This window comes from Octodon degus, unplaced genomic scaffold (genome assembly GCF_000260255.1).
Source record: "Octodon degus isolate 3935 unplaced genomic scaffold, OctDeg1.0 scaffold00004, whole genome shotgun sequence".
Taxonomy (NCBI): Eukaryota; Metazoa; Chordata; class Mammalia; order Rodentia; family Octodontidae; genus Octodon; species Octodon degus.
In genome coordinates, this window is record NW_004524580.1 from 32,326,872 (window position 1) to 32,354,508 (window position 27,637).

The window sequence follows — 27,637 nt, forward strand, 5'->3', positions numbered from 1 at the left end:
AAGATCAAACGTGGAAGAGAAGGCAGGAAGCCTGCATTTGGGGAGGGCGGGGCTCCTGCCCCTGGCGGCAGAACCTCAGCAGTCTCGGAAGTAAGAAGACGCTGTTTTGGCTTTGCCTTCCGCTGGCACCGTTCATGTTGTGGTCCCGTGAGAACCACTGTCTCAGATGCGGACCCAGGACCAGTGCATGTGGCTGTTCTCAGAAAGTTTTCACGTGGCCCTGTAAATGTGAAGGTTGCGGCTCAGCATTCCTAACCCTTCACGATGATGGGTGGAGAAAGGGATTTGTCACAGGGAAGTGGCTCACGTGATCAGAGGGCTGTCAGGTCCCAAGCTCCATGGTTGGCCAGTGGCTGACCCAGGACAGTGACAGTAGAGTTCCAGCCATAGGATGGCAGCCTGGAGACCAAGAAGAGCTGATGTTTTTGGTTCAAGTCCAAAAACAGGAAGAACTGGTGTCCCAGCCTGCAGCCTTTTTGTGGTGTGTGGTCCTTCAACTGATTGGACGTGGCCCACCCACATTGTGAAGCGAAGTCTGCTTTATTCAGGATACAGAGTCACCTCGTCTCTCTAGAAGCACCGTCACAGCCACCCAGGATGACTTTGAGAACCCCTCTCAGCCCCAGCATCCCTCACCCAGGGATCCTGGAAGAGTTGGGAGACGTTGCACCCTCACAGACCTGTTTCCCAGCCCGACTCATCTAGAAACTCATGATCCTTTCTGATTCTCAGACTCTGGCACGGCAGAAAATATCTAGACAAGTGCTGGACTAATAGAATGAGGAGTTGAGCCACGTGAGGAGCACTGTGTTGGCCCTGGCATGAAATCTGTATGGGTGGGGCCGAGAAGGTGCGGAGGTTCCTGGGGCTGCTGTGGAGGCAGATGCAGGTGCCCACAGCCCAGCCGAGGGGCTCTGGGAGAAGCCATGGCGTGGGAAGGATCCTCGGCTCCGCTGGCTTCTCCTTATCTGAGGAGCAGCAGGAGGCTCTGTGACGGCTGGGTCTGGGTCCTGCCTGTGGGGACCACAAGCCCCTGCTGGCCTGGACACAGACGAGCTGTGGGTGGCAGCTGACCCTGGGCTGCAGCTGGGTAGCACCTGCCGTGTTGTGGCCAGAGCCTCAGGGCTGGAGCTGACTCTGAAGTTTTGGATCTTGGTTCTCACCACACTGGCGGCCAGCATGGGAGTCTGAGGAGAGGCAGTCATGGTGTCCCTGTTGTAGGGTAGAAGTCTGGCCTTGCTGGATCTGTTCCTTGAAGCTCCCTCCTGAGAGGGCAGCAAGTGGCCCTTTGTTCCTAGGTGCATGACCCATAGCAGCAGGGGCAGCCACATCTAACAGCATGAGGGTCGGGCTCTGGATTTGAGTGCCGCTTCTGCCAGATGCTGTAACCATGGCACCAGCCATGGCAACCATACCGCTCTGGATAGGGGTTGCCCAGGGAACGTCAACCCATCCAGTATACCTCCGTCTCTGTGTTCATCTGATGGCAGTAAATGGTACCATCTTCCTGTGTTTCATGAGTTCTGGAATGGGGCTGACATCTTGAGGGTCAAATCCCTGCTCCTTGTTGAATGGCTCAGCATGCAGCGGTGCTGGGGCTCCCTCTTGCACCCCAGAAAAGAGGGGCAGAGAGGTTCAGAATCATGGTGAACATCTTGGGAGAGTCCCACATGTGCTGCGCTGAACACTCACTCTGGGGCTTCGCCTGGTGTTCACTCTGACTCACACCCTGAGGTGGTCCTGTGCTTGGGTTAGGGCTTCTGGCCTCGAAAGGACTAGGTCCACTGGGCCTACAGCGAACGCCTTTCAGGTCGCTGTTAGGATCAACCCAGTGGAGTTGGAATGAACCCCTCAGAACATCCAACATAGATTAATTTTTCTCTGGGAATAGTAAAATATGTGCTTCCTCTTCCAGCTACTTTAGACCTTGAAGCTTCATGGGTCCCATCCTTTACTTGCCAACTCCAACCTACTACCTCCAAGGGACACATTGTTTTAAAAATCATTTGAGATGGGCACGGTGCCACACAGCTGTCATCCCAGCCACTCAGAGGCTGAGGCAGGAGTGTTGCAATTCAAGGCCAGCCAGGGCAGCTTAGTGAGACTGTCTTAAAATGTAGAAAGCAGGGGTGAGCTGTGCTGGGCTTGTGCTCCGGCACTCTGGGTTCACCCCTAGGACCACCAGGGAAAGTCATTATTTGGCCAGTTTTATTTGGTGTTTGAATCTTGCTCACTGTTTCCCCGCAGGCACATTGCTGGGCGGTTGGCAGGTGGCTGGCGGCTGCTTATTGTAGGAATGGTAAATGTGTGAGCGGGGAACGCAGCGTGAAGGCATGAGTTCTGGCCGTGGGAACTCACTGCTGTGGATGTTCAGCCTTGGGCTGGCCTGGGAGCCCCGGGGAGCTGGAGAGGCAGGAGGAGCAAGAGGAGGAGGGCGCTGGCGGTGCCTGGCTCCTGGCTGCCTGGAAATGGGGAAGGAGCGAGAGGACACAGCAGGGCTACGAGGAGGGCAGGGCCCAGGCTGGAAGTCCTGCTCCTGCCAAACTTGCTGCACACGCAGGCATGGCTCCTCCTCACAGCACTGGTCTTTCCTTTTGCACTTGCTTCCATGAAGGATTATGGAATATACAGGAATTGTTATGAAATGTGGATGGATGAGGAGTGAGTGGGTGGAGGGATGGGTGTGTAGGGGGATGAGTAGATAGACGGTTGTATGTGTGGGTGGCTGGATGAATGGGTGGATGCATGGGTAACTGGCTGAACAGATGGGTCATGAATGAGTGGGGAGGGATAAGTGGGTGGACAGTTACATGGGTGAGTGGATGGGTGAATAGGTGGATGGATGAGTGTATGGGTGGATGGTTGGATGGATGGATGAGTGTATGAGTGGATGGACAACTGTAGGTGTGGGTGGATGACTGGATAGGCATGAAGACAAATCCATGGATAGATGAGTGATTCGATGGGTGGATGGATAAGTGGGCAGGGATGAGTGTGTGCGTAGTTTATAGGTGAGTGGCTGGAGAGATGGATGAATAGATGAATGAATAGGTGGATGCGTGAAGGAATGAATGGATGGATAGATGGAAGATAGGTGAATAGATGATGAATAGATGGATGGGTGAGCGAATGAGTGGAGGAATGAATAGGTGGGTGGATGGCTGGCTAGGTGGATGGCTGGCTAGGTGAATGGGGACTTGGGCATCAACATAAGGGGCGAAAGGGACACTAGTCTTGAATGGCAGAGACACTTAGCCCTTCTGATCCCAGTTCTGTCATCTTATTAGGGAGTGGTGAACTCTGACCCTTCCTAGCTCCAAGGGCTACAGCAAGCCGTAGAAGCCAGTCCGCCTTGTTCAGTCAAGGTGCTCTGCCGCTGTGAGGAGTCACCACCTCCGCAGCCACGCCCCTCCACGGCCTGCCTTTGATCTTCTGAATGCTGCAGATGCGTTCTGATTAAAGTGCAGGCATTGTCAGAATCTTCATAAGCTCTGCGACCACCTTGGCGCTCCGCCAGCGGGCTCCGCACAGACTCCCCTCGCCTGCTCCTAAGCAATTTTTCTTCCCTTGGAGGTTGCCAAGACTTTATGGCTGTTTGGTTATCTTATCCACCCAGATGGTTAGCATTAATTTATGCTGAAATAAATCTGCAAAACCTCATTTGTCTTACTGCTCCAGAAGCGTGAGGTATAAGGCCTGAAAAAAAAATCTTAATATATAGCCTCCTGAGAGGGCCAAATGTGATGTTACTGCATGATTTTATGCAATTTGGCTTGAAATTCTGTTTTCCTATCCCATGATATTAATATCTAAGCAAATTAGATTGTTTAGTATAAGAAACCCAAACTTACTTTATGACTTTTAATACATATGCTTCTCTCATGTTCCTTAGTTGCCTTTTATTGAGAAAATTTAAGCTATGATTTATTACCTGATGATCAAATTTTCTTTCTGGTACTGAGGCCTTCGCACCAAGCTACACACCTGGCCCTTTTTCGAATTTTGTTTTTTGACTTGAGACAGGGTCTTGCTCGGGTGCCCCATGGCCTCAGCCTCCTGGCGTGCTGGGGATCGCAGGTGCGTGGCCCCGCAGCAGCTCCAACGGACACCTCCACCCTCGGTTTCAAGTGCTCGCCTCTAGGTGGAACGTGTGAGCTGGAGGCCAAGGTGGCCGAGGTGTCGTAGCTGTGTGATCCAGCTCGGTCTCCGGGCCTGCTTGGCTCTTTCCCTTGCCTGGGTGAACAGGACGTGCTGCACACAGTGGCCGCTGCAGACACCCTGGCGTTTTCTGGTGGCTGCAGAAATGCACTCGATTCCTAGGGTCCCCCTGGCTTGTGCTGAAAGTCAACCAGAGGGCTGGCAGCTGTCCCTGGGCCTGGACTGCCAGACGCTTGTGCTCCAGGCCACGGCCCTGCAGTCTCTGCTTCCTCGGGCACAGGCGGTGTCAAGACTGGCGGTCACTTGGTGATTGCTGTTGCTGAGAGTGAGACCCTTGATTCTGGGACCTGGAGACACAGATTCCGTGAGGATGTGTCACCATGTGTCATGTGTCACCACCTGTGGTTTTTAAAGCTTCAGCATTCAAGTCAAGGCTCGCAGGTATGACGATATTAAAATACCACAAATCTTCGAGGCAGAGGTCTTGGAGCGTTGTTATTACTGGTCTTGTTTTAGTTTGGTTTTGTGGGACAGTGTCTTACTTACTGTGTAGCCCAGGCTGGCCTTGAACTCACGGCGATTCCCCTGCCTCTGCCTCCTGAATGCTGAGATTACAGGTCTGCACCACCACGCCCATCCTGTTCTTGTTGTTTTAGAGAAAAACCTTAAAATACTTTGAATCTGCTTCTGCCTCTCTCGGTTGGTCTGAAATTTGCGTAGATCCCAATTTCCAAGGCGCAGGGTTCTCTCCCTGTTTAGGTTCCATGAGGCTGAAGCGAACATGGCCTCCTGTGCAGCTCTCCAGGCAGTGGGGTGCTTGGGGCGGGGCCGGAGCTCCTGGAGGTGCACTGGAAGTCAGCAGGCCGCATATCGGACACCAGCAGGTGCTTCCCAGGCCATTTCTTAAGCATCCAGATGCTTTGTACCTGCCTCTCTTTGGGTAGTTAAGCCAGTGATTGTTGACTGAATTCTCAAAAGCACCCTGCACATCAGAGTCCCTGAGACAATGTAAGGAAGTTCTGTACAGCACACCGCTGGGATGGAGAGCGTGCACGCACGTCCCTGAGTGCTCCACTCCTGTCTTTACCTTCCACCTTCACCCACCACAGTGAGCAGAGGCTGTCGTGTCCCTTTTTACAGATGGAAAAACTGAGGCTGAAGAGCTTACGAACTTGCCCACAGTCCTAGCCAGAAGGCAGGCAGTCAGGGTGTGAGCCCAGGGTGGGATTTAGAAAATGTTCAGAAAGTTAGCGGGTCTGATCTGAGTGGGCCGGTTGATGGTAGGGCCAGTTGAGCCCAGACTCCCAGAATGCCTGTGGTGGTCACCTCCCAGACAGCCCCAGGGCAGCATTTCCTTTTGAAACTTGAGACTTAGGTGGCGACAGCAGCGTTTCCTGGGGGACCTGCCCTGCAGCCTGGGCCCTGGGAGCTGCACCCGCGGATCTCAGGCAGGGTGGGTGCTCTGTGTGTCCACCCTTTTCTGGGGAAGGGCGATAGCCCACACCTGCACGTGCGCTCCCTGGGGTCGCGTCCGCACACATCATTTCCCCACGTGCCATCAGACAGGCTTTGTGACTCTCAGAAAGCACAAGGCTGTGGCTGTTTGCGTGGTTTCCTGTTGGGGCTCCAGAGTCGCACAGTGCAGGGACTGCGGCTCCCGGCCCAGGGTGTCTGACTCTAGTGTGCCACTCTTGGCGCTGTCCCTGGCAGCTGTGACTGCGTGAGCAGCTGGACACAGTCTGGTATAGACACAGTCCAGTAACGTCACACGGGAGTTGATGAGTCGAATCCTCCCGGCTGCCCTCAGCCCCTGAGATGGAGAAACTGAGGCAAGATGTGAGTCACCTCTGGTCTCAACCCCGCGTATAGCAGTGAGCTGTGGCTGTGGGACCCGTGACACAAGAGCCCTTGGGCCTCGGTGGACAGTGATCCTGTGGACCCTTTCCAGTACACACGGCTGTTTGCTCCTGTCTGGCTTAATAGAAACAAATACTGAAACTTGAGCCTAAAACATGTATGCAGACTCCTCCAAATGGCCTCAAGCTCATGTTCCTGAAGGTGTGCTACGGGGCGAGGTGATTTCTGACCACAGAACTTGGCGTCAGACAAAAAGGTTGTCAGGGCCACATAAAGACTCAGAGCCCCGAAGGTGACATTGGAGAAAAAGATGGATGGGTCTGTGGCCCAGTGGTAGAGCTCTTGCCTGGCATGTGCAAGTACCCGAGTTCAATGCCTGGCCCTGCCAACACACACACACACACACATACATACATACACACACACATCCAGGGCACAAAGGTGTTTCTACAGAAAAGTGGTAGACTTTTAGTGTAGGGATTTAGTGCTTACCCATAATTCTAGTGCTTGGGAGGCTGAAGCAGGAGGATTGCCATGAGTTAGAGGCCAGGCTGGGCTACATAGTGAGTTCAAGGCCAGCCTGAACAGCACAGCGAGAGCTTATCTCAACAAACAAGAAAAAAAGAAATGAACAGCTTAGTAGCCACTGACGCTGCCTTTCCCAGTCCCTGGGGGAGACCTCGCTCCCTCCTTTTCTCCCTTCCTACTTCCAGTCCACCTCTTTCACAAAATGCCAGCGTATAATTTTATTTAAAACTACTGTGCAGAAATCATCTTTAGGGTTAGAACCGGGTCAGCTCCACACGGAGATCAGGGGGGTTTTGTGAGGCATCCTCTGCTATATTTTTAATTTGCCTCATAGCAAAGGGTAAGTCCCATTCAGGCGTCCAAGGTGAAGACTCAGAAATAAACCATCGAGTTGGGCCCCAGGAACTCAATTGGCCAGGGCAGAGATCAAGAAGAAAGAGCCAGCCGGATTTCATTTTCATTAAAATAACTGAGCCTGTAAAGAAGGTGAGACACAGTTAATGGCTTTCAAGTAGAGCAGGGGACACGAAGGATTGTGGGCAGAAGGTGGGCAGGGAGCCCTGGGATCCAGACATTCTCCATGTGTCCCTGGGCCCTGCACCCTCTGAGGTCAACTCCCTATGTTTCGATTTGCCAAAGAGCCCTTCTCTAGTTCCCAACCTTGGTTGTTTCTCCTGGGTCCCCGACTCTGGCTGGGTGAGCTGCGGTGGGCAGGTCCCCTTTGAACTGCCCTTCATGAGAGACGGAGCGAGGGATAAACAGTCCAGAAGAGGAGGCCAGAACAGGCCAGGACACAGATGTGGGTAGCAGCTGGGGTCACCCTGCCCTCGACACCTGGAAGCTTGGCCCTCGCCTGGGGCAGGGCAGCAGGTGCTGGCTGAGCCCCTTCCCCACCTCTGTCAGGAGCTGTCCCAGAGCTCAGGGTTCACAGGACACCAGCATGCCACTCACAGATTTTTGGCTTTTTTTTTTTTTTTTTTTTTTTTACCGTTTCTTTAAACATGGGAGGGGAGGAGCCAGTGCCCGTGGTCAGGAGAGTGCTGCCAGCGGGCATGTGGAGTGGCAGCCCCGCTAGCTGCAGGGTACCCCTGGCATCGCATCCAGCAAGCAAATCTATTACATCTAAAGTGACAGGGACAGTACAGACAGGGAAGGCTTTGGGAGCACAGGTGGGTGGGGTTCTTCCCACCCCTGGAAAACAGAGGCGAGGCTGTCCCCAGGCTGGTTGCCTGGGGCAGTGACTCAGGACACACTGAGTCACCTGTAGGAAGCTGGACGCAGTTGAGACCACGTGTGAGATACATCGGACAGGCAGGCTTAGATACAAGTTTCTTCTCTAAAAACCCGAAGTGAAAAAAATTAGTGGGCAAATTAAAAGATGCTAGGAAACAGGAAGAACTTCTGCCAGGGGAGGGCAGGATGCAGGGAGCAGAAGGAGCGGAGAGGTGTTCCCGGCGCGGACCAGTCTCCGAGAGAGTGTGATCAGTGTGCGCCGCAAACTGGGCTCGTAATCAATCCGTCCAAACTAAAAGCAGAAAAAAAAAAAACTCTCTGCAGCCCGGCAGAGAGAGGTAGGTGTGTGTTCCAGGCAGTCAGGCCGCTTTGCTCCAGGTCGGTGTCCCCAGCCATCAGCACGCAGGCGGAGTGGTGCTCGTGTGTGACCGCGGCCCACTTCCCCAGCAGGCATTTCCAGATGGTCCGCGTGCGCAGGATCCCGGGCTCCGCAGACGCCGCTGGGCTCCGGCTGGGCTGCGGAGCCGCGTCCTCCCTCCCTAGCCCCCACCCTGGGCCTCCTGTTAGAAAGGTTCCTCTTTCATGGCCACAGAGCGCTCTGCCAGAAGCAGGGTGACGACCACTGGCCTGACGCGGCCCACTCCCCCACCCTCCTTTCTCCAGGTGTGTCTCAGCTGAGCTTCTCAGGGCGCGTGCGCGGAAATGATGGCCCAAATAAGCATCCTTACCTTTCTGGATTAACAGATGCAACATCTGCTTCCAGTGGCTGTGGTCTGCAAAGAGGCACGGTGCTCGGGCAGAAACCTCTCTTGGTTATGCTAGGTAAACTGCAGTCCTGTTGTGCACGTGAGCACCTCTTCTGCAAGCACGTGGCACACAGCGTGGGCGGTGCTTTCCTTATCCTGTCGGTGCCCTGTTTCTTTCTTGTACTTGCCTGCTCCGCGCCCCTCGGTTTGTTTTAACTTCCAAATCCAAGGCAACTGCCACACTGTATTTGTCCATGATAGGTCACTTCCAGTTGTTTTGTCATCACACACACCTGGACCTGAACAAGCTGGTGCACGCCCGCCTCCAGATGTGTCTCAGGACACCTGCCAGGTGTGCATGAGGGCCCCTCATCCCCTACAGCCTCTCAACAGGCACACACTTTGAGTGCAACTGGGCTGGGTGAGGAGGTGCCCAGGTGGTGGCACAGCGGTGTTTCTGAGTGTGCTGACGGGGTTTCCATAGGAGACGAGTGCTGGAGTCAGAACACAGGGCGGCTTCACCAGCTCTCGGGCTCCAGTGGAGCAGAATCCTGCGAGGCGGGCAGGAGAGGGCCAGTTCTCCCTTCTTGAGTCAGGATGTCACTGTCCACCGCCTTAGGACATGGAGCTCCTGGCTGTTGGGCCAGCTTGCCTGCTTCTCCAGCTGGCCACCAGCATGCTGTCTCTGCAGTACACAAGCCAGTTCTCAGGAGAGATCTGCTCCCGTGTGTATCTGTATCTGTGTAGAGAGATGTCTGTGTGTGCATGTATGCGTGTAGCTCACATCGGCTCTGTTTCTCTGGGGAATTCTGATGTAGATATGTCTCCTTCCAACTCAGTGGCAAACATGAAAAAATCAGAATGAGGAGCTTGACAGAAGGGCCACCTCCTGCCTGTGGACAGGCAGGTGTTTTGTGGATGCCAAGGTGCGCATCTTCTCGAGGGTGCTCCATGACACTGGCTTCGGGAGCCCCTTTCTTCCTGTCCTCTGACCCTTCAGCCTTTCCTGCAGCAAAGCTGCACTTTAGCTTTACATCAGGCAGCGCCCGAGGACTGTCTCTGCACGTCTTGGTGGATACATTAGGAGGCTGGACACATCAGTCTGTTTCCTGTTCTCCAGGCTGCATACTTTAGAAAGAAAAGAGGCAGGAGCATGTGTGAAGAGCTCACACAGAGACGAGAAGACTGGAGATGCGGGGGGTGAGCTTTCACTTGTTTTAGAAACTCACTCTCAGAAGCTGCCCAGTGGTCCAGAAAGTGGCACTCATCCCTTCTGAGGGGACTTCTGGGGACATAGCAAGCACATCTCCAGGTCTGTCAGGGTCTGCACCTGGACGTCCCCCCGTGTGCTCAGCATGATTGTCTCCCTCCGGATCCGCCCTCCTCTCCGCTTCCTTCCACCATGAGGCGAGCGGCTCTCCCCACCAGACCCTTCCACCCTGCCGCTGCTGCCCTGCAGCAGCCAGCCGTGGACTGAAAACTCTGTGAAGCACGAACTAAGACAGACCGCTCTTCCTTTAAATTGAGGGTGTCAGTACCAGCCCCAGCTCCAAGGAAGTGACTAGACAAAGATCTTCCCGGCTGCCATCAGCAGTGGTCTGGCTCCTGCATCTTCCTTGGCCTCCTGCCTTCACTCACTGCGCCTTCTCTCCACCTGCCCCTGACCAATGCCTGCTGGGTGCTTCCCGGTGGCAGCAGCCCTGGCCTGTCCCTCCCTTGACCGATCAGGCGTCTCCAGCCCACTGCTCCAGCATCACCTCCGTGTTTTCCCCTTGGGGCGTCCTGAGCCCTGTCCACAGTGCTCCCGCACTCGTGACCGTGTCCACCCCCACCCGGAGTCCAGCCCTGTCCCCACCCCTTCCTACACTTTCCAGCAGAGCTCCCGCCCAGCTGTCCAGACCTGTTCAGTCTTTCTCTTGAGCAGATTGGCATTGGAGGCACAGCTAAAGGCTTGTTTAATCTTAAGAAATGAAATTGGCTTTTCAAGAGTCTCGCAGAGGTGTGCTGGTGAATATTCGTTCTCAATCAGGAAGTCTTATCTGCTCTCTAAAGGAAACACTGTCTACTTGGAAACTCTTGAGTTTAGGCCCATCCTGCACCTGAAGTCATTCACTGGGAGGTGATTAAATGCTTTCTTTCATTTAGACTTGACTAATTAGGATCCGGCTCTTCGTAATCAATAAGAGTTAGGACGCGTCCTCCCTGGCTATCTGGCAATCTCTATTAAGCCTAATAAATTGCCAGGCTTCGTCTTCTCACCTCACTCATTAACTTCAGAGTGCCCTGGAGACGCTGCTTAAAATACAGATTCCTGAAGCCAGAGGCAGTGCTGCATGCCTGTAATCCCAGCACTCGGGAGACTGATGCAGGAGGCTTGCCTTGAACTTGAGGCTGGTCTGGGCTACATAGTGAGTTCAAGGCCAGCCTGAACTACGTAGAGAAACCCTATTTCAAAAACCCATTTAAAAGCTTCCTGAACTTTGCCCTAGAGCCTCTGGACTAACTCTCTGGAGAGGCCTGTAACTCTGTATTTGAACGAACGGTCCATGCAAGATGGGCCGCCATTCTGGATCTGCACTGTCCAGGTTGGTGACCACTGACCATGCACGCTGGGGCCTTTGAAACGTAGCCAGTCTGGATAGAGAGAGGTGTGCTCGAAACGTAGCCAGTCTGGATAGAGAGAGGTGTGCTCGTACGGCATACACACAGGATTTCAGATACAGAGTATCCCCTCCTGCCAACAAAGTGGCACATTCACTGATATTTGTTAGCTGTTCATCAGATCATGTTAAAACAATACTTTGGATTATGAAAATTAATCTTACCCATTTCTTTCCTGAATGTGGCAGCCAGGGCAGTGGAGAGCTGAGCATGGCTTTCAGCTCTCTGTGGGCCCGTGATTGTCTTGCTGGCTGGGTCTCTGAGACCGTGTTACTTCTCCATGGAGAATTTCGGAGAGTTGAGCTCAAAGCGCCTGTCGAGGGACAGGTGAGCGGGTGAGCTGATCGGTGACACCTGGCTCTCCCTTTTCTCCTGGGCTTCTGTTTCTCCTCTGGGATCCAAGCAGAGTAATTGGAGTCCTTTATTCCCTTCCACCCGGATCTCAGTGACTGGGGCACAGAGCCTTAGTTATGCCATTGTTGTGACAGTCACAGCAGAGGCTTCCTCAGTGAGGACAGGAAATGACGTCACACTTGGCTCGCTGAGTTGGGAGGCCAGATGCCTCCAGGGGGCCCTCTGTAATGGTCACAGCCCTTCCAGGGCATCTCTGATCCCCCAGAGCTAAGGAGGCCCACTCTCTTCCCCCCAGGCTGTGCCCGCCATCTGGCTCCCAGCTGTGCCCAGTTGTGCCCACGGCTCCTTCAGGTCATTTAGCTTTGACCCCACTATAATTCATGATTTGGCTCCTGAGTCACCAGATTAAACTTTTTTTATATAACATAGAAGGTACTAGCTTTACTCAAATGCTACCCATGTGTTAAAAAGGAAAGAAAAGATTAGAAGTAAATGTTTTATTCTCCCAGCTGAATCCCAGTATAAGAGGGGCAGTAAAATAGTCTTATAGTAGGGAAGAAATCAGTTACAGATGAAAATTTGTAAAAGATTAAAATCGAATGGATAAAAAATGACCAAAAAGATAATCCTATAAATCCACGAAGTCCCAGGATGTCCTAGAATACACACACACACACACACACACACACACACACCATTTCCCAACCCCGTGGGCAGGTTGCTTCAGTCTCTGCAAAGACTGTGTGTTTGTGAAGCAAAGCTCCAAGCAGCAGGGTAGTTTCCAAAGTCAGACCATCTGACTCAAATCCCATCTGTAATCTAACTCTTCAGGGTGTCACTATGCAGTTCAGGCTGACCTTGAGCTCACTTTGTAGCCCGGGCTGGTCTTGAACTTGCAACAATCTTCTTGCCTCAGCCTCCCAAGTGCTGGGATTATAGGTATGTGCCTCCGTGCCTGGTTTCTAACCCCCCCTTTTTTGAAACAGGATCTTGCTAAATTGCGCAGCCTCCTGAGTGTTGGATTATAAGCGTGCCCTGCCTGCACCCTTTGGATGTATTGGTGCTCAGGATGAGGCATTTCTCATCACCAACCTTGGGAAGCTCCTAGAAGGAGCCAGGTAGCCCTTTGTCCCTGTGGTAGGTGACTCTGCCAGCTCTCCTGCCCACCCCTGGCAGTGTTCAAGCACTCATTGTCCCTGCTGTTCTGGGCTCCACCACAGCTCCAATTAGGGTGACCCAGACGAGCGTGTTTTAATGGATTCCAGCTGACAGATGCATCGCCCACTGTGAGCTGGGTGGCCCTGCCGGGATGGCAGGTGGGGCACCCTCCATCTTCCCTGGGGTGGCCTCAGTCTGTCCTTTGTCTCATCTCCCCGGGAGCTGGGCATCCTGGGCAGCCCTTAGCCAGGGCCTGGTTGCATAACAAGGCTGATCTCAGTGATTCATGGGACCTCCCTGGGCTGCATGTCCCTCCTGGGGATGCACAGCAGGCCTGGGCAGGAGGATGGGCAACCCCAAGCCCATGGTGGCTGACACTGCTGGCCTGAGCCCCAGAGCCCCCCATCCCTTGTCAGCCTACACACCAGGAAGTGGAGGAAAAGCGAGACAAGCAGTGGCCCAGCTGCTCTCCGTCTCATCTCAAAGGAGGTGGGCTGGGAGCCTCCCCGGCCTATGGCGTGTGGGCTGGCTGCGAGCTACGAGCATCGTCCTGTGAGACCTGGCATGCAGCACTGGCACAGCCCCCTTCTCCAGAGGGAAACTGAGGCTGGGAGGGGCACGTGGCCAGCCCAGGCAGTGCCAAAGCACATGTGGCTGCATGGGCGTCCAGCCGCAGCCCAGCCAGCTCTGCAAAGCCCCAGCCGCTGGGCAGCACGACCTTTGTCCCTGCCACACAAACACTCCAGTTTCCGGTGGCAGGAATTCCATGGGGTCCAAGAGGAGCAATTTTCTATAAAGATGATGACTGATTTTCTATAGAAATGATTCATTTCTTCCACTGGTCCAAGCAGGGCCACTGTCCTTTGAAAAACAATTGTGCAGACTTTTTTCACCTCCTGTTTGCCCGCCTAACCAGCTTGCAGCCGCTGGCCCAGACCCACCCTAGGTCAGGAAGTGGGTCCCATGCTCCTCGGCTGCAGAGTCAGAAAAGCCCTCGGGAGTTGGTGGCATATCAAGGATGTTGCCCTCCCCACAGAGGGGTCCGGACCACACCAGGCACCTGCTCCGTCCTGTCCCACCCTGCCCCTCCGACACAGCCCCTGGGAAGACAGGCCACGAACATGAAGACCCTACCAGCAGCACCCGCTGAGCCCTGGCAGAGGGGTGGCAGGTGCACAGCCCTCTTCCCAGGAAGCCCAGGGCCACGGCAGTGTGTGGCTCTTCCTCACCATTGTCCTTGTTCCTGCCACATTCATGGGACACAGCCTGCCTTGGCGGCAGCCCAGTCCCCCACCCTGCACCCCCGCGCCTGCCTGGCCCCCGGAAGCCCCAGCCTGGGCTCTGGGATGTGAATGGGTCCCTGCTACAGCTGGCCCTGGATGGGAGCGCCAGGCACCTCCACAGCCCCCCTGGGCGCCCTCGCCCTCTAGCAGCTCTCCATTCGCCTCCTCCTGCTTCCAGCCCACAGACTGCAGCATGTGGCATCCTCCAGCCACAGGCTGCTGTGGTTGCCCTGAGCCTAGCGCTCTGCTGCTGGGCGCCGTCTTCTGCCTCTCGGCCAAACTAGCTCTTACGTTACCACTGCAGGCCCAGGGCCGGGACCCTCATGAGAAGATGAGTGGGGCTGCAGGTGCAGGCAGCAGAAGACCACGCAGCATCCTGTGGCCCATGCGACACCCTCGTCCCTGCCACCCGCTCCTGCCTGCCTCTTTGCTGTCATTCAGCAGAGCTCGGTGCGTCCCCTGTGTCCTCTTTGTGAGCCAAGGAGTGTGGAGACCCAGCTGTGGGGCCGGTGGGGCAGCGCTTCCGTGAGTCCCTTACCGCCCAGAAGCCCAGCTTTTTCCAAGTCAGCATTCTGGAGGGTAAACTGAGTCAGCGGGGTCAGCTGCCTGCAGGGCACAAGCAGCAGAAGCTGGGCTTCTTGTTCGCCTCATAACCAGGTGATGCCTGGTGACTGGACTTTTGGTCGAGCCTGCCTGGGCTGCCTGCTCCCTGCACAGACTTTGGCTGAGCAGGGTGACTGAGCTGGTGCACACGGGGCTCCAGCAGGAGGCCTCCCCACTCTCCGTGCTGTCTTCATATGGTGAGGGCCCACTGGTGGCTCCTGGAGGGCCCAGGACCACACACCAACTCCAGTCCAGTGCTGGCCACAGCCAGGGTAACGACATCAGGTCTGGGATCACACAGGGCAGTGTCTCAGAGTACCACCTGCCGATTCTCACCCAAGCCCCAGTTCCTAGCTCTGCCATCTCGAGCAAGTGACTTAGCTCTCCTGTGCCTCAGTTTCTTCATCTGTAGATTGGGAAATTGTAACAACTCCACCTGGTAGAGGGGCGGGGATGAGCAGAGGCCGTACATCCTGAGCTCTCCCTGCCCCTTCCTCCTGCCATGCTGCTGGCTTCTGCCGAAGGCCTTGTGATCAGCGCTTCTTCTTGTGAGAGCTTTGGAATGGGGCAGCTGAGGCCGGAGGGCTGCAAGTTCGAGCTCAGCCTGTGCAATTTAGCAAGTTGCAAATGTTTTAAAAGGTAGGGATGTGGCCCAGTGTGAAGACCCTGTCCTGGTACCCCCAGGAGAGGAGGGGAGGAAGTAGTATAGTGCTCTCTGCCCCTCCTCCAATGTGAAGCCTGCAGGCGCGGGCAGTGGAACTGCTGGGGGGTTCTATTCAGATTTCCTGGCAGAGAGACTATGATCAGGCCAGTGACAGTTGTCAGGGCAGAAGGTGACAGCCCCAGCTCAGATGTGTCCAGCTTCACCTCCACTGGGTAGGTGCATGGCCACTGCCCTCCCTTCCGTGGGGCACCTGTGTCCAGCCAGACCACAGATGACCCAGGAGACATTTGCAGAAACCAGTGCACCCTTTTAAGATGCAGCCTAGGAAGACTTAGACTTCTTCAAACACTCCCTAAATCTGGTACTTAAAACTAATTATAGTTCCCTTTAAATATGTACAAATGGGAATCCAGGGCCAGCCACTGACCGCGCTTATCCTGCGGGGAGACTGCGGCAGGGAGATCCGGGAGCGCCCCTTGCAGATGGCGAGCCCAGGTTCTGTGTTCTGTAATTAGGGAGAGCTGAGAAGCGAAGAGAGACGAGATCATAGTTATTTCCCCGCAGCCAGAGCTCTGCTTCTAACGTGTGGTCTCAGCCCCAGCAGCCTGGGCGCCGCCCCCACATGATTCTGCTGTGGGATTCCGAGTCCCCAGGAGCCTCGCATGTGTCTGTCTTTGGAGGCGGGCTCTTTAAAGAGCAGAGTCAGTAAAAGTAAGGGTGTTCACATGGGGGCTTAGTTCTACAGGGGGCAACCCCAGGAGACTGCGGGGTGACGGTGGGCCCTACAGTGGGCCCATCGCTGGATGCCAGGCCTGCACCCCAGAACCAAGAGCTTCCACTTGCCACACCCTCAGAAACCGCAGAGAGGACATCGCAGCCCTGTGCTCACACAGGAGGGGACCTGCAGGGCTTGAGGGGACACACAGGAGGGATGCGTGGCAAGGCCGAGACTCCTCCCGCCCAGGAGCAGGGACTCTGTGCCCTGAGCTGTTGGCAGCACCACCCGGGCCAAGCAGGTCTTTAGTTCTGGAAGATTTCATTGTCTGAATGTATGCATGCATTTGGTCTTGAGTTTGGGTGCTTAGCTATATAGCTGTGCATTTTTAAATTATATCTTTGATTAGTCAACCCTAGTCCGAAGTTATTTACAAATAAAAATTAGGGAAAAATCTAAGTAGCTCTTTAAAAAATGGAACACTTCAGCTGGGTCCCCAGGCACACATCTGTAATCTCAGCTACTCAGGAGGCTGAGGCAGGAAGATCACAAATTCCAGACCAGCGGCGGCAGTGCACCATCACCCTTCTAAGCTGCCCTGGAAGAGCAAACAGAAAAGAAAGAGAAGGAAAGCGGACTGCACTCTGCCAAGCCGCTGGGCTGCCCTTCTGCCTCTGCAAGTGAGGAGAGGACGCTGAGGCACGCGGTGGTGGGCGGTGTCGTTTCTGTTCCTCCCACCCCCGGTGTGGCCTGGCATGCACTCAGCTGAAACAGGGCCTCCCTGGGGCCTCAGGTGGCCAGGACGGGTCTCCAGCTGAGGAGAGCTGTGAGCAAAAGGAGCAGGTGGCTGGCTGGGAGGGTTATGCTTCAGGGTCGCCCGCCCACGGCCACCGGGACAGTGGTCTCCTTTCTCTTTCAGCGGTGTCACTGCTGAGAAACTCAAGAAGCCCTGAACACCCTCTTCAGGGTGCTAAGCGTTCGGGGAACCCAGAGGTCGGTTTTCCTGCATGAAATGAATATTAATTGAATTCAGTGGCTGAGGGCTGACCTGTGGGGAATTGTGGATCTGGCGAAGCTCGTCTCTGAGGCTGCTGGCCTTCTTTCTCGTGTTTTCTTCCTTCCTGTGGTTGCTGCAGTGTTTGGCAACGCCCGCTCCTGTTGGCGGCTGTGTCCCCATGTTCTGTTCTTGCAAGGACACCATCTCTCGGTCCACAGCCACTCTAGCTCGGCAGGACCTCCTCTTCATTAATGCCATCTGCACAAACCCTCTTCCCGTGGAAGGCCACAGTCCAGAACCCTGGGTGAACGTGGACTTTCAGAGGACACCGTTTGCCCCATGTGGCCCTCCTCAAGAGCTTTGAGAGATACCGGAGAACCTCTGGGGGGTCTCTGGAGCACATTAGGAAGGGCTTTCCTGCTTCCTCCCAGGTCACTCTAGAGAATTAGTAACTCATCTGTTCAGCCATTGAATGCAGGCTTACTGAGCTGCTACTGCATGCCGTCCTTTTGGACGCACTGTTGCTCGGGCTCTGGGAGGGCAACGCGTTGGCTTCACGGTGCTGGCACTGGCCAGTGAGGTCTGAAAAGCGTGAGCCGTGGCATGAACCACAGAAGCGCTCCCATCACGGCCTACTTCCTGTGGGCACAGTGGGGCTGCTGAGCCCGCCGACGGGCTGGGAGCGGCTCTCGGACCCGGATGTCAGGACCCCCGTGTGGACCTTTTTTGACTGTACCCTTGCTCTTTGAAGGGGGTAATGCTGCCTGTGCCAGGTGACCAGCCACTGCGAGCTGAGCCTCTGAGGCACAGCCTCATCTGGGGCCCAGGCACTGCCCCCAGGCAAGGGCAGATTCTCTGTGGGACTCGATCCGAGCGCAGCCACCGCCCGACACCCCTGTGCCAGCTGGACGGAGCCCAGGGTGGAAGTGGCAGGTGCCCAGCCATCAGAGGCCCTCTTTCCGGGGAGGGCGGGAAGGGTGGCGGCAGGGACAGTGAGTTCTGCACTGGGGCCCAGGTCTCTGCACACACCAGCCCCTCGTGTGCCCTGTGTGGGGACAGCGTGCTGACTGGGGGCATGGGCCTGTGGATAACCCATGTCAGTAATTTGCTTACCATTCTCAATTTTGGAAATTCTCCCTGGCCAAGCAGATGTTAAAATACAAAGATTGATGTTCCTGATCTGCAAGGCTTAGGTCCAGAAGTGTTTCGGATTTGGGATTTTGTGGTGGGATTTGGGCGTATTTGCTTGGCATCGTGAGCCACCTTGTGGGTGGGACTCAACTCCACACACGGAAGTCATTTCGGGTTCCTGCGCATGCTGGGGGGGGGGGTTTATACAGTATTTCCAGCTCATGGTTTGACTGCGCCCCTTACCTGAGGCCAAGTGTGGAGTTTTTCCACCTGTGGACTCACAGTGCTGCTTGGACAGTTTTCAGACTATACAGCATTTGAGGTGGAGACGCATAGCCCGTGCATGCTGCCCGGTGTCTCTAGAGCCTGACCCGTGGCAGCAGCATCGCCACCCTCGCTGGCCTCCTCCCTCCTGCTGGGTAACAAACCACCCCAAAGCTTGGTGGTTTTAAGCAGCCACAGGTGCCGTGGCTGTGCCGGGTTCTGTGGATGGACCGTTGGACGTTCTCGCCATGGATCGAACCTGGGGCTGTGTCCCTGGTGGGAGACTAGGCTCTTCCACAGCTCGCCTGCCTCGGTGGCACAGCAGGAGGGAGGGCGGGCACCCAAGCTTCATGCTGGGCCCTGACCTTGGTCCCCGCCGTCTCCACCTGCTGCTGCCAGGCCAGGCGCAGCCTGCATGAGTCCTGCACGGCGCCTCCATGCCCAGCTGCAGGGTGCAGGTGTGGGCCACCCGCAGCTCCTTCCACCGCCACCAGCAATGTGTCAGGCCTGAGACAGTCAATTCCTGTCCCCTCAGGGGCCTTGCAAAGTGTCACTGCTCTGCCACTGTCCAAGTGATGGTCAGGAGAGGATGACGGATGACTGGGGACATCACTTTCGTCACCCTGGCCATGCCTGTCCCACTTTTCCATCCTCACCATGGCTGTCGTCCTGGGGGCCACAAGAGGGGCAGGCACGGAGCTCTGATGTGGGGTGCAGGGCTAGCTTCCTGGGCCCCACCCTCCCTGACCCTCCTGCCCCCTGAGGCCACCCAGAGTCTTGTGGGTAGACTATCAGCAGTTCCTGTGGAGCGGTGGGCCCTGCCCCAATTGAGGAAAGCAAGTGTCAAGTAGGGGGGAGTTGTGCGGTGCAGCCCAGTGGACTGTAGCTCTGGGGGCAGGTGAGGTTCTTCCCAGTGGCAAGGCAGTGTGTGGGGTCAGGAGGGTTGTCACCCTATACCTGAAGAGGTAGACACGGGAGGATCCGAGGTGGCCCGCCCAAGGAAAGATGGGGGCATGAAGCACAGCATAACTCGGTGGCTTCCCAGGAATGCCTTTTATTATGAAGGAGTGGGTGGGTGCTGGAAAAGTGCTGTTACCAGGCATGGAGAAGGCCAAAAGACCCAAGTGGTGGCTGCCTTCTGCTGTGGGGACGCAGGGCCTGGGGCCCACAGGGTAAAGAGAGGTTTATATAGCTTAAGGCTTTAGAAGGCACAGTTAATGGTCCAGGGCTCTGGGGCAGAAAGGGCATGGCAGGAGGCCTGGTGGAGGACAGCTGCTCCACAAGGACACCCGGGGACGTGCAGCTAGGAGCCTGTCCACAGCTCAGTGGCCTGCAAGCCCAGCCCCGATAGAGGCTATGTGCTGGGTAAGCTGGAAACCAGGACAGCACAGCCCCAGCCCCTCTAGTTTCACATCGGCTCCTTTCCTATTAAAAGAAAGTCCACCCTGCACAGGGGAGCACTAGGGTGACAGTGAGGGCACCATTCCTGCAGGTGTTGCATCCCTAGGTCCTGGAGACCCAGGTTGCAGCGGGGCAGGGCACAATGTTCCAGGAGGACCGGCATGGACTGCTCTGGGGCCTCTGGGGAGAATGTGAGGATTCAGAGGAGCACAAACACCTCCCTCAGCAGTCTCCTGCCCTGTCAAGCCTGCGGCTGCCACTGCCTGGCAGAGGAGGGCCTCGTGCATGCATGTTTGTGTGGCTAGATCCATGGTCCCCTGCAGTCACGTGGCAATGTTCCAGATGAGCACTGACCCTTTCCCCTCTGTCCCCTCTGCAGCTGGAGCTCTCCAACACCGCTGTCCTGCACCAGATGCGGCGGGATCAGGTGAGCGACACGTGCCGGGCCAACAGTGCCACCAGCCGCAAGCGGCGGGTGCTGACGCCCAGCGACCTGAAGCACCTGGTGGTGGACGAGGACCACGAGCTCATCTATTGCTACGTGCCCAAGGTGGCATGCACCAACTGGAAGCGGCTCATGATGGTGCTGGCAGGACGGGGCAAGTACAGTGACCCCATGGAGATCCCAGCCAGCGAGGCACACGTCTCGGCCAACCTGAAGACCCTCAACCAGTACAGCATCCCCGAGATCAACCACCGCCTCAAGAGCTACCTGAAGTTCCTGTTCGTCCGTGAGCCCTTTGAGAGGCTGGTGTCTGCCTACCGCAACAAGTTCACGCAAAAGTACAACACCTCCTTCCACAAGCGCTACGGCACCAAGATCATCCGGCGCCAGCGGAAGAACGCCACCCAGGAGGCGCTGCGCAGGGGCGACGACGTCAAGTTTGAGGAGTTCGTGGCCTATCTCATCGACCCGCACACCCAGCGTGAGGAGCCCTTCAATGAGCACTGGCAGACAGTGTACTCCCTGTGCCACCCGTGCCACATCCACTACGACCTCGTGGGCAAGTACGAGACCCTGGAGGAGGACGCCAACTTCGTGCTGCAGCTGGCGGGCGTGAGCAGCCACCTCAAGTTCCCCACCTACGCCAAGTCCACGCGAACTACTGACGAAATGACCACGGAGTTCTTCCAGAACATCAGCTCGGAGCACCAGACGCAGCTCTACGAGGTCTACAAACTCGACTTTTTAATGTTCAATTACTCAGTGCCGAGCTACCTGAAATTGGAATGAAAGGGGGGTGGGGCAGACGGGGGCGGGGAGAGGGAGAGAGTCGTGCTTTTTAATTTAAGATTTTTTTATTTGTCAAAAGAATTCTATGGATATTGGGTTATTTTGTAAATTAATATTTCTTTGAGGGAAGATGCTGCGAGCGGCATGGTGAGAATTATTTAAGAACCCTTGGCGAGGACGGACAGCTGTCTTGGCGGAGGCCTGGATGGTGTCCCCATCTGGGCCTACGTCCGGAGCGCAACGCCGGCCGCTGTCCTCGTGTCTCGGTGAATCCCACGAAGTGTGCATTCCATAAAGTCTAATATTATTTATAGTTATTTAAACGCAGTCTCCGTATAGATTGATTTCTGTGGGAGCGGCGCGCCGGCGCTCTTGCGGCAGGAGCCCGCGGTGCCCGCTCCGCGCCCCGGCTCAGGGCCTGGCGCTCTTCTCCGAGCCAGCTCTCGGCTCCGGCAGGCACAGTCCTGGTGACGTGCGCGGCGCCACCTTTCTCAAAACTCTGCCAGAAGGAAATCGGTTGCGCTCGTGCTTAGAGAGGGGCACCTTCACGGGACGAACTCCAGATACTCTCGGTCGACCGAGTGTCCCTCGCACTAAGGAAATGTGGTTTTTCTTTACCCCACAGAGAAGCTGAGTGTAGCAGTTTTTCACGAGGATTAGCAGTCTGATGGAGCGGGCTTTTTAAGGGGAATTTTTAACTGGCAGTGCCAGTTGCGAAGGCCAAGTGGCTGTCGCCTTAGAGCCATGGTTATTTATTGGGCATCTACTATAGTCTAGGCCCCTGTGTGGGCCCGGCAGAGAGCATTGAGTAGCCACAGTCTTGGCCCTCGAGAAGGCTGCGTGAGCTCAGCAGGGAGCAAGCCCCTGTGGCCACGGGCTGCGCCAGAGCTTCGGACTCTGCAGGACCAGCCTGCGTGGTTTGTGCCCCCACGTATGTGCATTGCCCTGTGGCTCAGAGGTGAAAACCACACAGCAGGCCAGGCGAAGGCATGCGCTCTTACTCAGTGGCATCAGCCTCAGGTTGGGAGGGGCCGTCGCCCGGCACCTGCTGCTGTCCCCTCCAGCCCAACTCCAGGGCCCCACCCAGAAGGGCTTCCTCCCCAGCATATAAAAGTGAGATGCTGGCATCCAGGGTCACAGTGAAGGCCAAGGCTCAGCCTCCATTGGCACCTTGGGGGAATGGTGGGGATGGCTTTTCGCTCTTAGCCATCACTTCCTGGCAAGAGGCCGAGTTCTGCTCCTTGCCGAAGGCCACCCAAAGCCACCTCGCTCACAGACTCTTCCCAGGCCTCTCGGGGAGAACTAGAGCCACATCCCTGGGCAGTTAGTAAATGAGCCTATAGCAGATACTGTACATAATAAATAATAGTAGTGCTAATAATAGGGGCGGGTAGGCGGGGTGTGGGTTAGCTTTGCTTTTGCTGGTTTGGGTACAGTATTCAGTGAAGGGACGAGGCTATGCTGGACAAGCAGACATGAATAATTCATTCACAGTGAAGACTGAGGTTGTACTGCCAGGCCTGCAGCGAGCCAGCGAGCAGCAGGAAACTCTTGTCTCACTGAGGAAATGATTTTATTTAGCAGGAACTGGGGGCACTCTGAGGAAGGTGGCTGAGCTATTTCTACAGTGCGAGCTTCCTCCAGCCTCTGTGCCCTTCATGGCAGGCGTGGAAGTCATGCCCTCGATGGCTGGTGTCTGTGACCAAGCCAGGAGACAGGCCAGGCCCTGGAACAGAGAGCCAGAGTTCATCTCAGAAACGGGGCTCCTGCCCATGGCCAGGCTGCGTGGCGCCTCCTAAGCTGGGCTCTCCAGGGGGGCGGGGGGAGATGAAGAGTCCTTGGGAAGCGAACCAGGGTCAGTCCGCTTTCTGGAGGACTTACCAGAACCTCGAACATGTGCTGGGTTTTCCACATCCCCAAGACCACCCCGAGGTGGACAGCACAACCTGCATGTGCGGGTCACCTCAGAGGGCCCACATGTCCCAGTGCACTTTGGTTGGGATGACGGCATTATCTGAGGCCTGTAAGGTTAAAACTGCCTCCCACCCCCAAGACAACAAACAAGCAAAACAAAAGGAGCCGCAGGGCCTCCACTGGGCTGCTAGCCCCAGAGAAACTTAAGGGAACCAGTTTGGCCCCTGCCTGCATATGCAGGCAGTAGCTCTGTCCCTCCCAAAGAGCCTGGGAGGTCTCCAGTGGAGGGATGGGGAGACGCAAGACCCCACAGCCCCTGTCCCTGCCACGTGGAAACGCACCCCGGCCCCTAGGCTCCTGTTGTGGGTCCGCCTGGGTCCCCTACCTGAGAGCTCAGTACTGACCACCTTTTGTTGGCTTCTCTCTCCAGAAATGAGGGGCCCGTTCTCCTCATGTTCTGTTCTGGGCTCACATTTTATTTTCTCATAACATAAACATTTCTTGGAAAAACCTGACCCAGCTGTGTCTGAGGAGGGCAGACAGGGCTGTGTCCTTGGTGGAGAAGCGTCCCGCTGGGAGCTCGGGCATGGCGTCGCCAAAGGGCCAAGCTGCTCTGTCCTCGCAGAGCTGCTGTATCTGAGGGGCCAGGCCCTGTCGGGGAAACAGAGCAAGACAGGCCGAGGACAGCCCCCAGCCCCCAGCCCTTCCCTCTACTGCAGACGCCCAGGTAATCGTCTGTGGGCTTGAGTCCTGTGGCCTCTCCAGACCCCTTAGCCTGCCCCAGCTGGTCTGGGGAGCAGGGCCACCCACAGAGCACCCATTCCTGCCACTGGTGAGCCTCCTCCCCTGTGTGTTTGGTGCGGGGACCCCAGAAGAGTACGGTCCTGGGAGCAAGGTGTGGAAGCACAGGGACAAAGCTGTGCTCCCCAGGGCCAGTGTGTGAGTCCCCAGTGCGCTGAGCCAGTGGTCACTGGGCCACAGCTGAGAGGACACGTGCAAAAGTCGCTGTGCTAACCCACCAAATAGCAGAGCACCTCTGCTTGCTTTCCCAGGCAGCCCTGTGCTTCCTCTGCCCAGGGTATCTGTTTGTCTTGTCCTGCCTTGTCTTGTCTTTGTCTGTCTGTCTGTCTGTCTGTCTGTCTGTCTGTCTGTCTGTGTCTCTGTCTCTGTCTCTCTCTCTCTTACACACACACACACACACACACACGCGCGCGATGATCCTGGCCCCCCTCCTAGGCAGCATAGCACCAATGCCCCCTTCCCACTTCTGTCAGCTGGACTGACCACACCATACCCAAGTGCCCACCGCCAGCTCCTGAAGCCATTCTCATTGCAGCCCTGGAAATGACTGGGCCACAGCAGCTTGGGGGACAGCTTCCCTGTGGGCACAGAGGCGCCGCTACATTTTCCAGAGGGCTCTAGGTGGACCGGTAACCTACCTTCTTCACAGAGTGGGGTTCTGCCTGTGTTTGTATGCAGCCCAGGGCCTGCTGCAGGGACACCCGTGTCTTGGTCTGCCATCAGGAAAGCTGAATCCCACGCAGCCAATCGAGGAGGGACTTGGTCATGAACCTCCAGGAAAAGCCATTTGAGCCCATTGATTATTTTTCTAAGTAACCTTAATTAAATTGAAAAAAAAAAGGAAGCTGCTCTTGGTGTACTTTGTTCGTGGGTCGTTAAGGGAGCCGCAGGGCAGGTGGGCACCTCGGGCAGGAAGAGCGGGGTGCCCCTGGCACAACCCCTGCGGGCCGAGGCTGCTTGTTTCGTGGAGGAATGGAAGCTTCTCTTCATCCCCCTTCTCTGTAAGGTCAGCTCCAGGGGTTGAGTAGCGGTCATTGGTGTTTTCGTCAGCAAAATGCTGGGCAGCAAGTGACCGTCACTTTGAGCCCAGGCATCCCTCTGGTCCCTTTCCTGATGCCCCACAGTGCTCCTGCCTGCATCACAGGTGGGCGCTGGCTTATGCTCTTCCCTGCTGCCACAGCAAAATACCTGAGGTGAGTACTTCGCTAAGGAGCACGGGCTGGTGCTGGAGTCCGCACTACAAGGGACCCTGGCTGTGCCATAGCATGGTGGAGAAAGGGACCTCACACAGCAGGCTCCCATGGGCAGCTCAGACCAGGCTTGCTGTGCACGTGGGGCACAGCAAATCCATGAAGAGGACACCAGTCACTTCCGAGGCTGTCCCCAAGAACTCAGTCGCCTTCCCTGAGGCCCCACCACCAGAGATCATGACACAACCAAGCTCCTGGGCACAGGCTTTACGGTTATCATGGAGCTTTGATGGTCAAAAGAATTTCCTTTTCTCCAAAGAAGAAATCAGACTGAAAGGTTGTCTATTTTGTTATTCTGATTTCTTTAAAGATGGGATCCAAACGTTCTCACAGAGATTGCTGGGTGAAAAGCCACTGCATTTCTCAGTGATGCCAGGTTTGGGTTCTAAAATGTTCACTCCCCAGCAGCTCTGCAGCCCATGGCCTGGTCTCCACCACCATTGTTGGTGACATTACAGTCCCTGTCCTGCTCCCTTCTGGTCGGGAAGTGCTGGCCACAGGGCTTTGTTACCTTAAATTCGTAGAACGCACTTCCTTTTCTAAATGATGAACAGCTGTGACTTTGCCACAGCCTGTCCCTGGGGATCCGGGACATGGCAGGGGTTGGCAGAAGCAGAATGGGCTGATGGCCTCCCCAAACTCCTGAGTGGCACCAAAAGGGCTTGTCCCAGCTGGCCAATTAGCCTCACCTTGGAGGACATGGGACAGGAGGCAACCAGGTCACCAGCAAGTCATGTCACTGAGCCCCATCTTAGGAAAATCTCTCCTTTTCTGTTCTCCTGCATTTTTGGTAGTAGACTTTTATGGTAATAGAATTTGTTGGATACTAAGAAATAATTGTTGGCACATTAGCCCCCCAAATCTTTCTATAGATTTTCCAAAAAGTCATGACAACCAGGAGTGGTTAACAAAGGAGGCCTAAGTGAGCAGGAAGCTCAGGGCTGGGAAGAGCACATGCCTCAGGGTACCCACGCCAAAGCGAGGATTCTGAGCTGCATACCCTGTGTGGCCAGTGACTGTGGCCCTGGGGATCCTGGGGCCCACAGGGACCTACTGGCAGTTGAAGACAGCTGCTTTCATGCTGAAGACTGTGTCCCAGACATCTCCAGTGCACGGTCACTCATCTGTCCCATGGGACACAAAGACAAAGTTAGGGAGAGCAACACTGAGCCTCACAGTCCCCACCGAGTGCCAGCCTGGTCCCCAGTGGCAACAGCCCACGGCAGAACAGGCAGGCAGGGGTGATGGTGGAGAGGGCCCACTGGCTCCCAGTGCATGGTGGGCTGGGAGCTGTCCTGAAGAGACTCCTGGTCTCTGTGGAAAGAGCACAGCACTGTCTGTCACCTACAGGAGTCACCTTCTCCCTGGTCGGCTTTCTTTCTCTAACGAAAAGGAGTGAGTTATAGTTGTGGTTTTTCTTTTTCCTTTTAAAAATGAATGTGAGTCCCACATTCCTAGGGAGAAGCACCAATACCGTGTGTAGAAGTTTGAGGTGCAGCTGCGCTTCTTCTCCATGATTCCCGGGCCCTAGGATTCCGGGGAAGACAGTTTGAAAACCACCCAATGGCTGACTTGCAGCCTTCCCGCTTTCTCTGCTGTGACCCAAGTGCCCCGCGGCTCGTTTCCTGCGGAGAAGACAGCCAGCTAGGTAGCTGGTACAGTGGAGTAACATGAAATATTGAATCAAGGAATGTCACTGTCCTTGCATGGAATGCGATGAGGATGGAGGGGGGAAAAAAGGAGAGAAAAAGAAAGAAGTAGATGCAGAAAAAAAAAAAAAAAAGCCAGAGCGCACACCCAGATGCAGCCCGGAACCAGCTTCCCCTCCTCCTCCCAGGGCTCTGCCAAGGCTCCAATTCCTACAAAAGCCCATGAATTTCAAAGGCAAAACCTGGAATGGAATTCAGTCTGCATTTGGCTCTTTTCTGGTTCTCATTTGTTTTTTAAGATAATAGAGCATCTGTCAAGGGCCCTGGGTCCCAGACGGGTAGCCAGGCCGGGAGAAAGGTTCTCAGGCCGAAACCACCCAGGCTGGCATCGCAGGGCAGAAGGTGCCGAGAGAAGGGCACTTCCGGTGATGCCGGGAATGACATCGCGCGCTGATTCAGAAACCGCTGGAGCTTGGAAACGCAGTCTTTTCCAAAATTATGCATTCTTATGCAGAAGCCTGGCAATTGCGTCACTGTTACGAGCTGTCCTAGGGTTTATTGTGCACCACACCCTGCGCCAAGCGCTTTCAATCGGAGCTCACCGTGCCCCGCAGTGTGAACTGGAAGGAGGAGGAGCCCAACGACTCGCCGAGGTGGCATCCGCGCGCGCGCCGCGCCAGGCTCCAGCCGGTCCTGAGGCCGGGAACTCCGAGCCCAGGCATCCCGATGGGCAAGAGGGAGGAAGGCTGGGTGTGAGCCTGGGGCGACGGTGCCACAGGAGGCGCAGGCGCAGGGCCAAGCCCAGGCCGAGGAGCCCCGAGCTGACAGTCAGAGGAACACAGACGAGGGGAAGGGCAAAGCTCAGGATGAAGAGCTCAGAAAGCTACGTCTGCCCACCAAGGAAGTCAAGCTTACCGCGCTCGGGAGGCTGAGGCGGGTGCGGGGCCACAAGTCTGAGGCTACAGGGTGAGTTCTAGGCCAGCCTGGGCTACCCAGCGCCAGCCAGTGGAAGCCTCCTGTGGTCAGGCCTAGGCCA

General features: G+C 55.7%; 1 protein-coding gene across 2 annotated transcripts in view; it reads left to right on the forward strand.

Moving 5' to 3' along the window:
• The window catches only part of Chst11 (carbohydrate sulfotransferase 11), a 151,977-nt gene extending 129,633 nt beyond the window's left edge, over window positions 1-22,344 (forward strand). Inside the window, exon 3 of one of the 2 annotated variants that reach the window (XM_004623855.2) lies at window positions 20,133-22,344. In XM_004623855.2, coding sequence (XP_004623912.1) covers window positions 20,133-20,987 — 855 coding nt within the window. In that variant the 3' untranslated portion in view covers window positions 20,988-22,344. The remainder of the gene's footprint in view (window positions 1-20,132) is intronic. The other variant, XM_004623854.3, reaches the window with a different exon arrangement.
• Window positions 22,345-27,637: the final 5,293 nt, after the last annotated feature.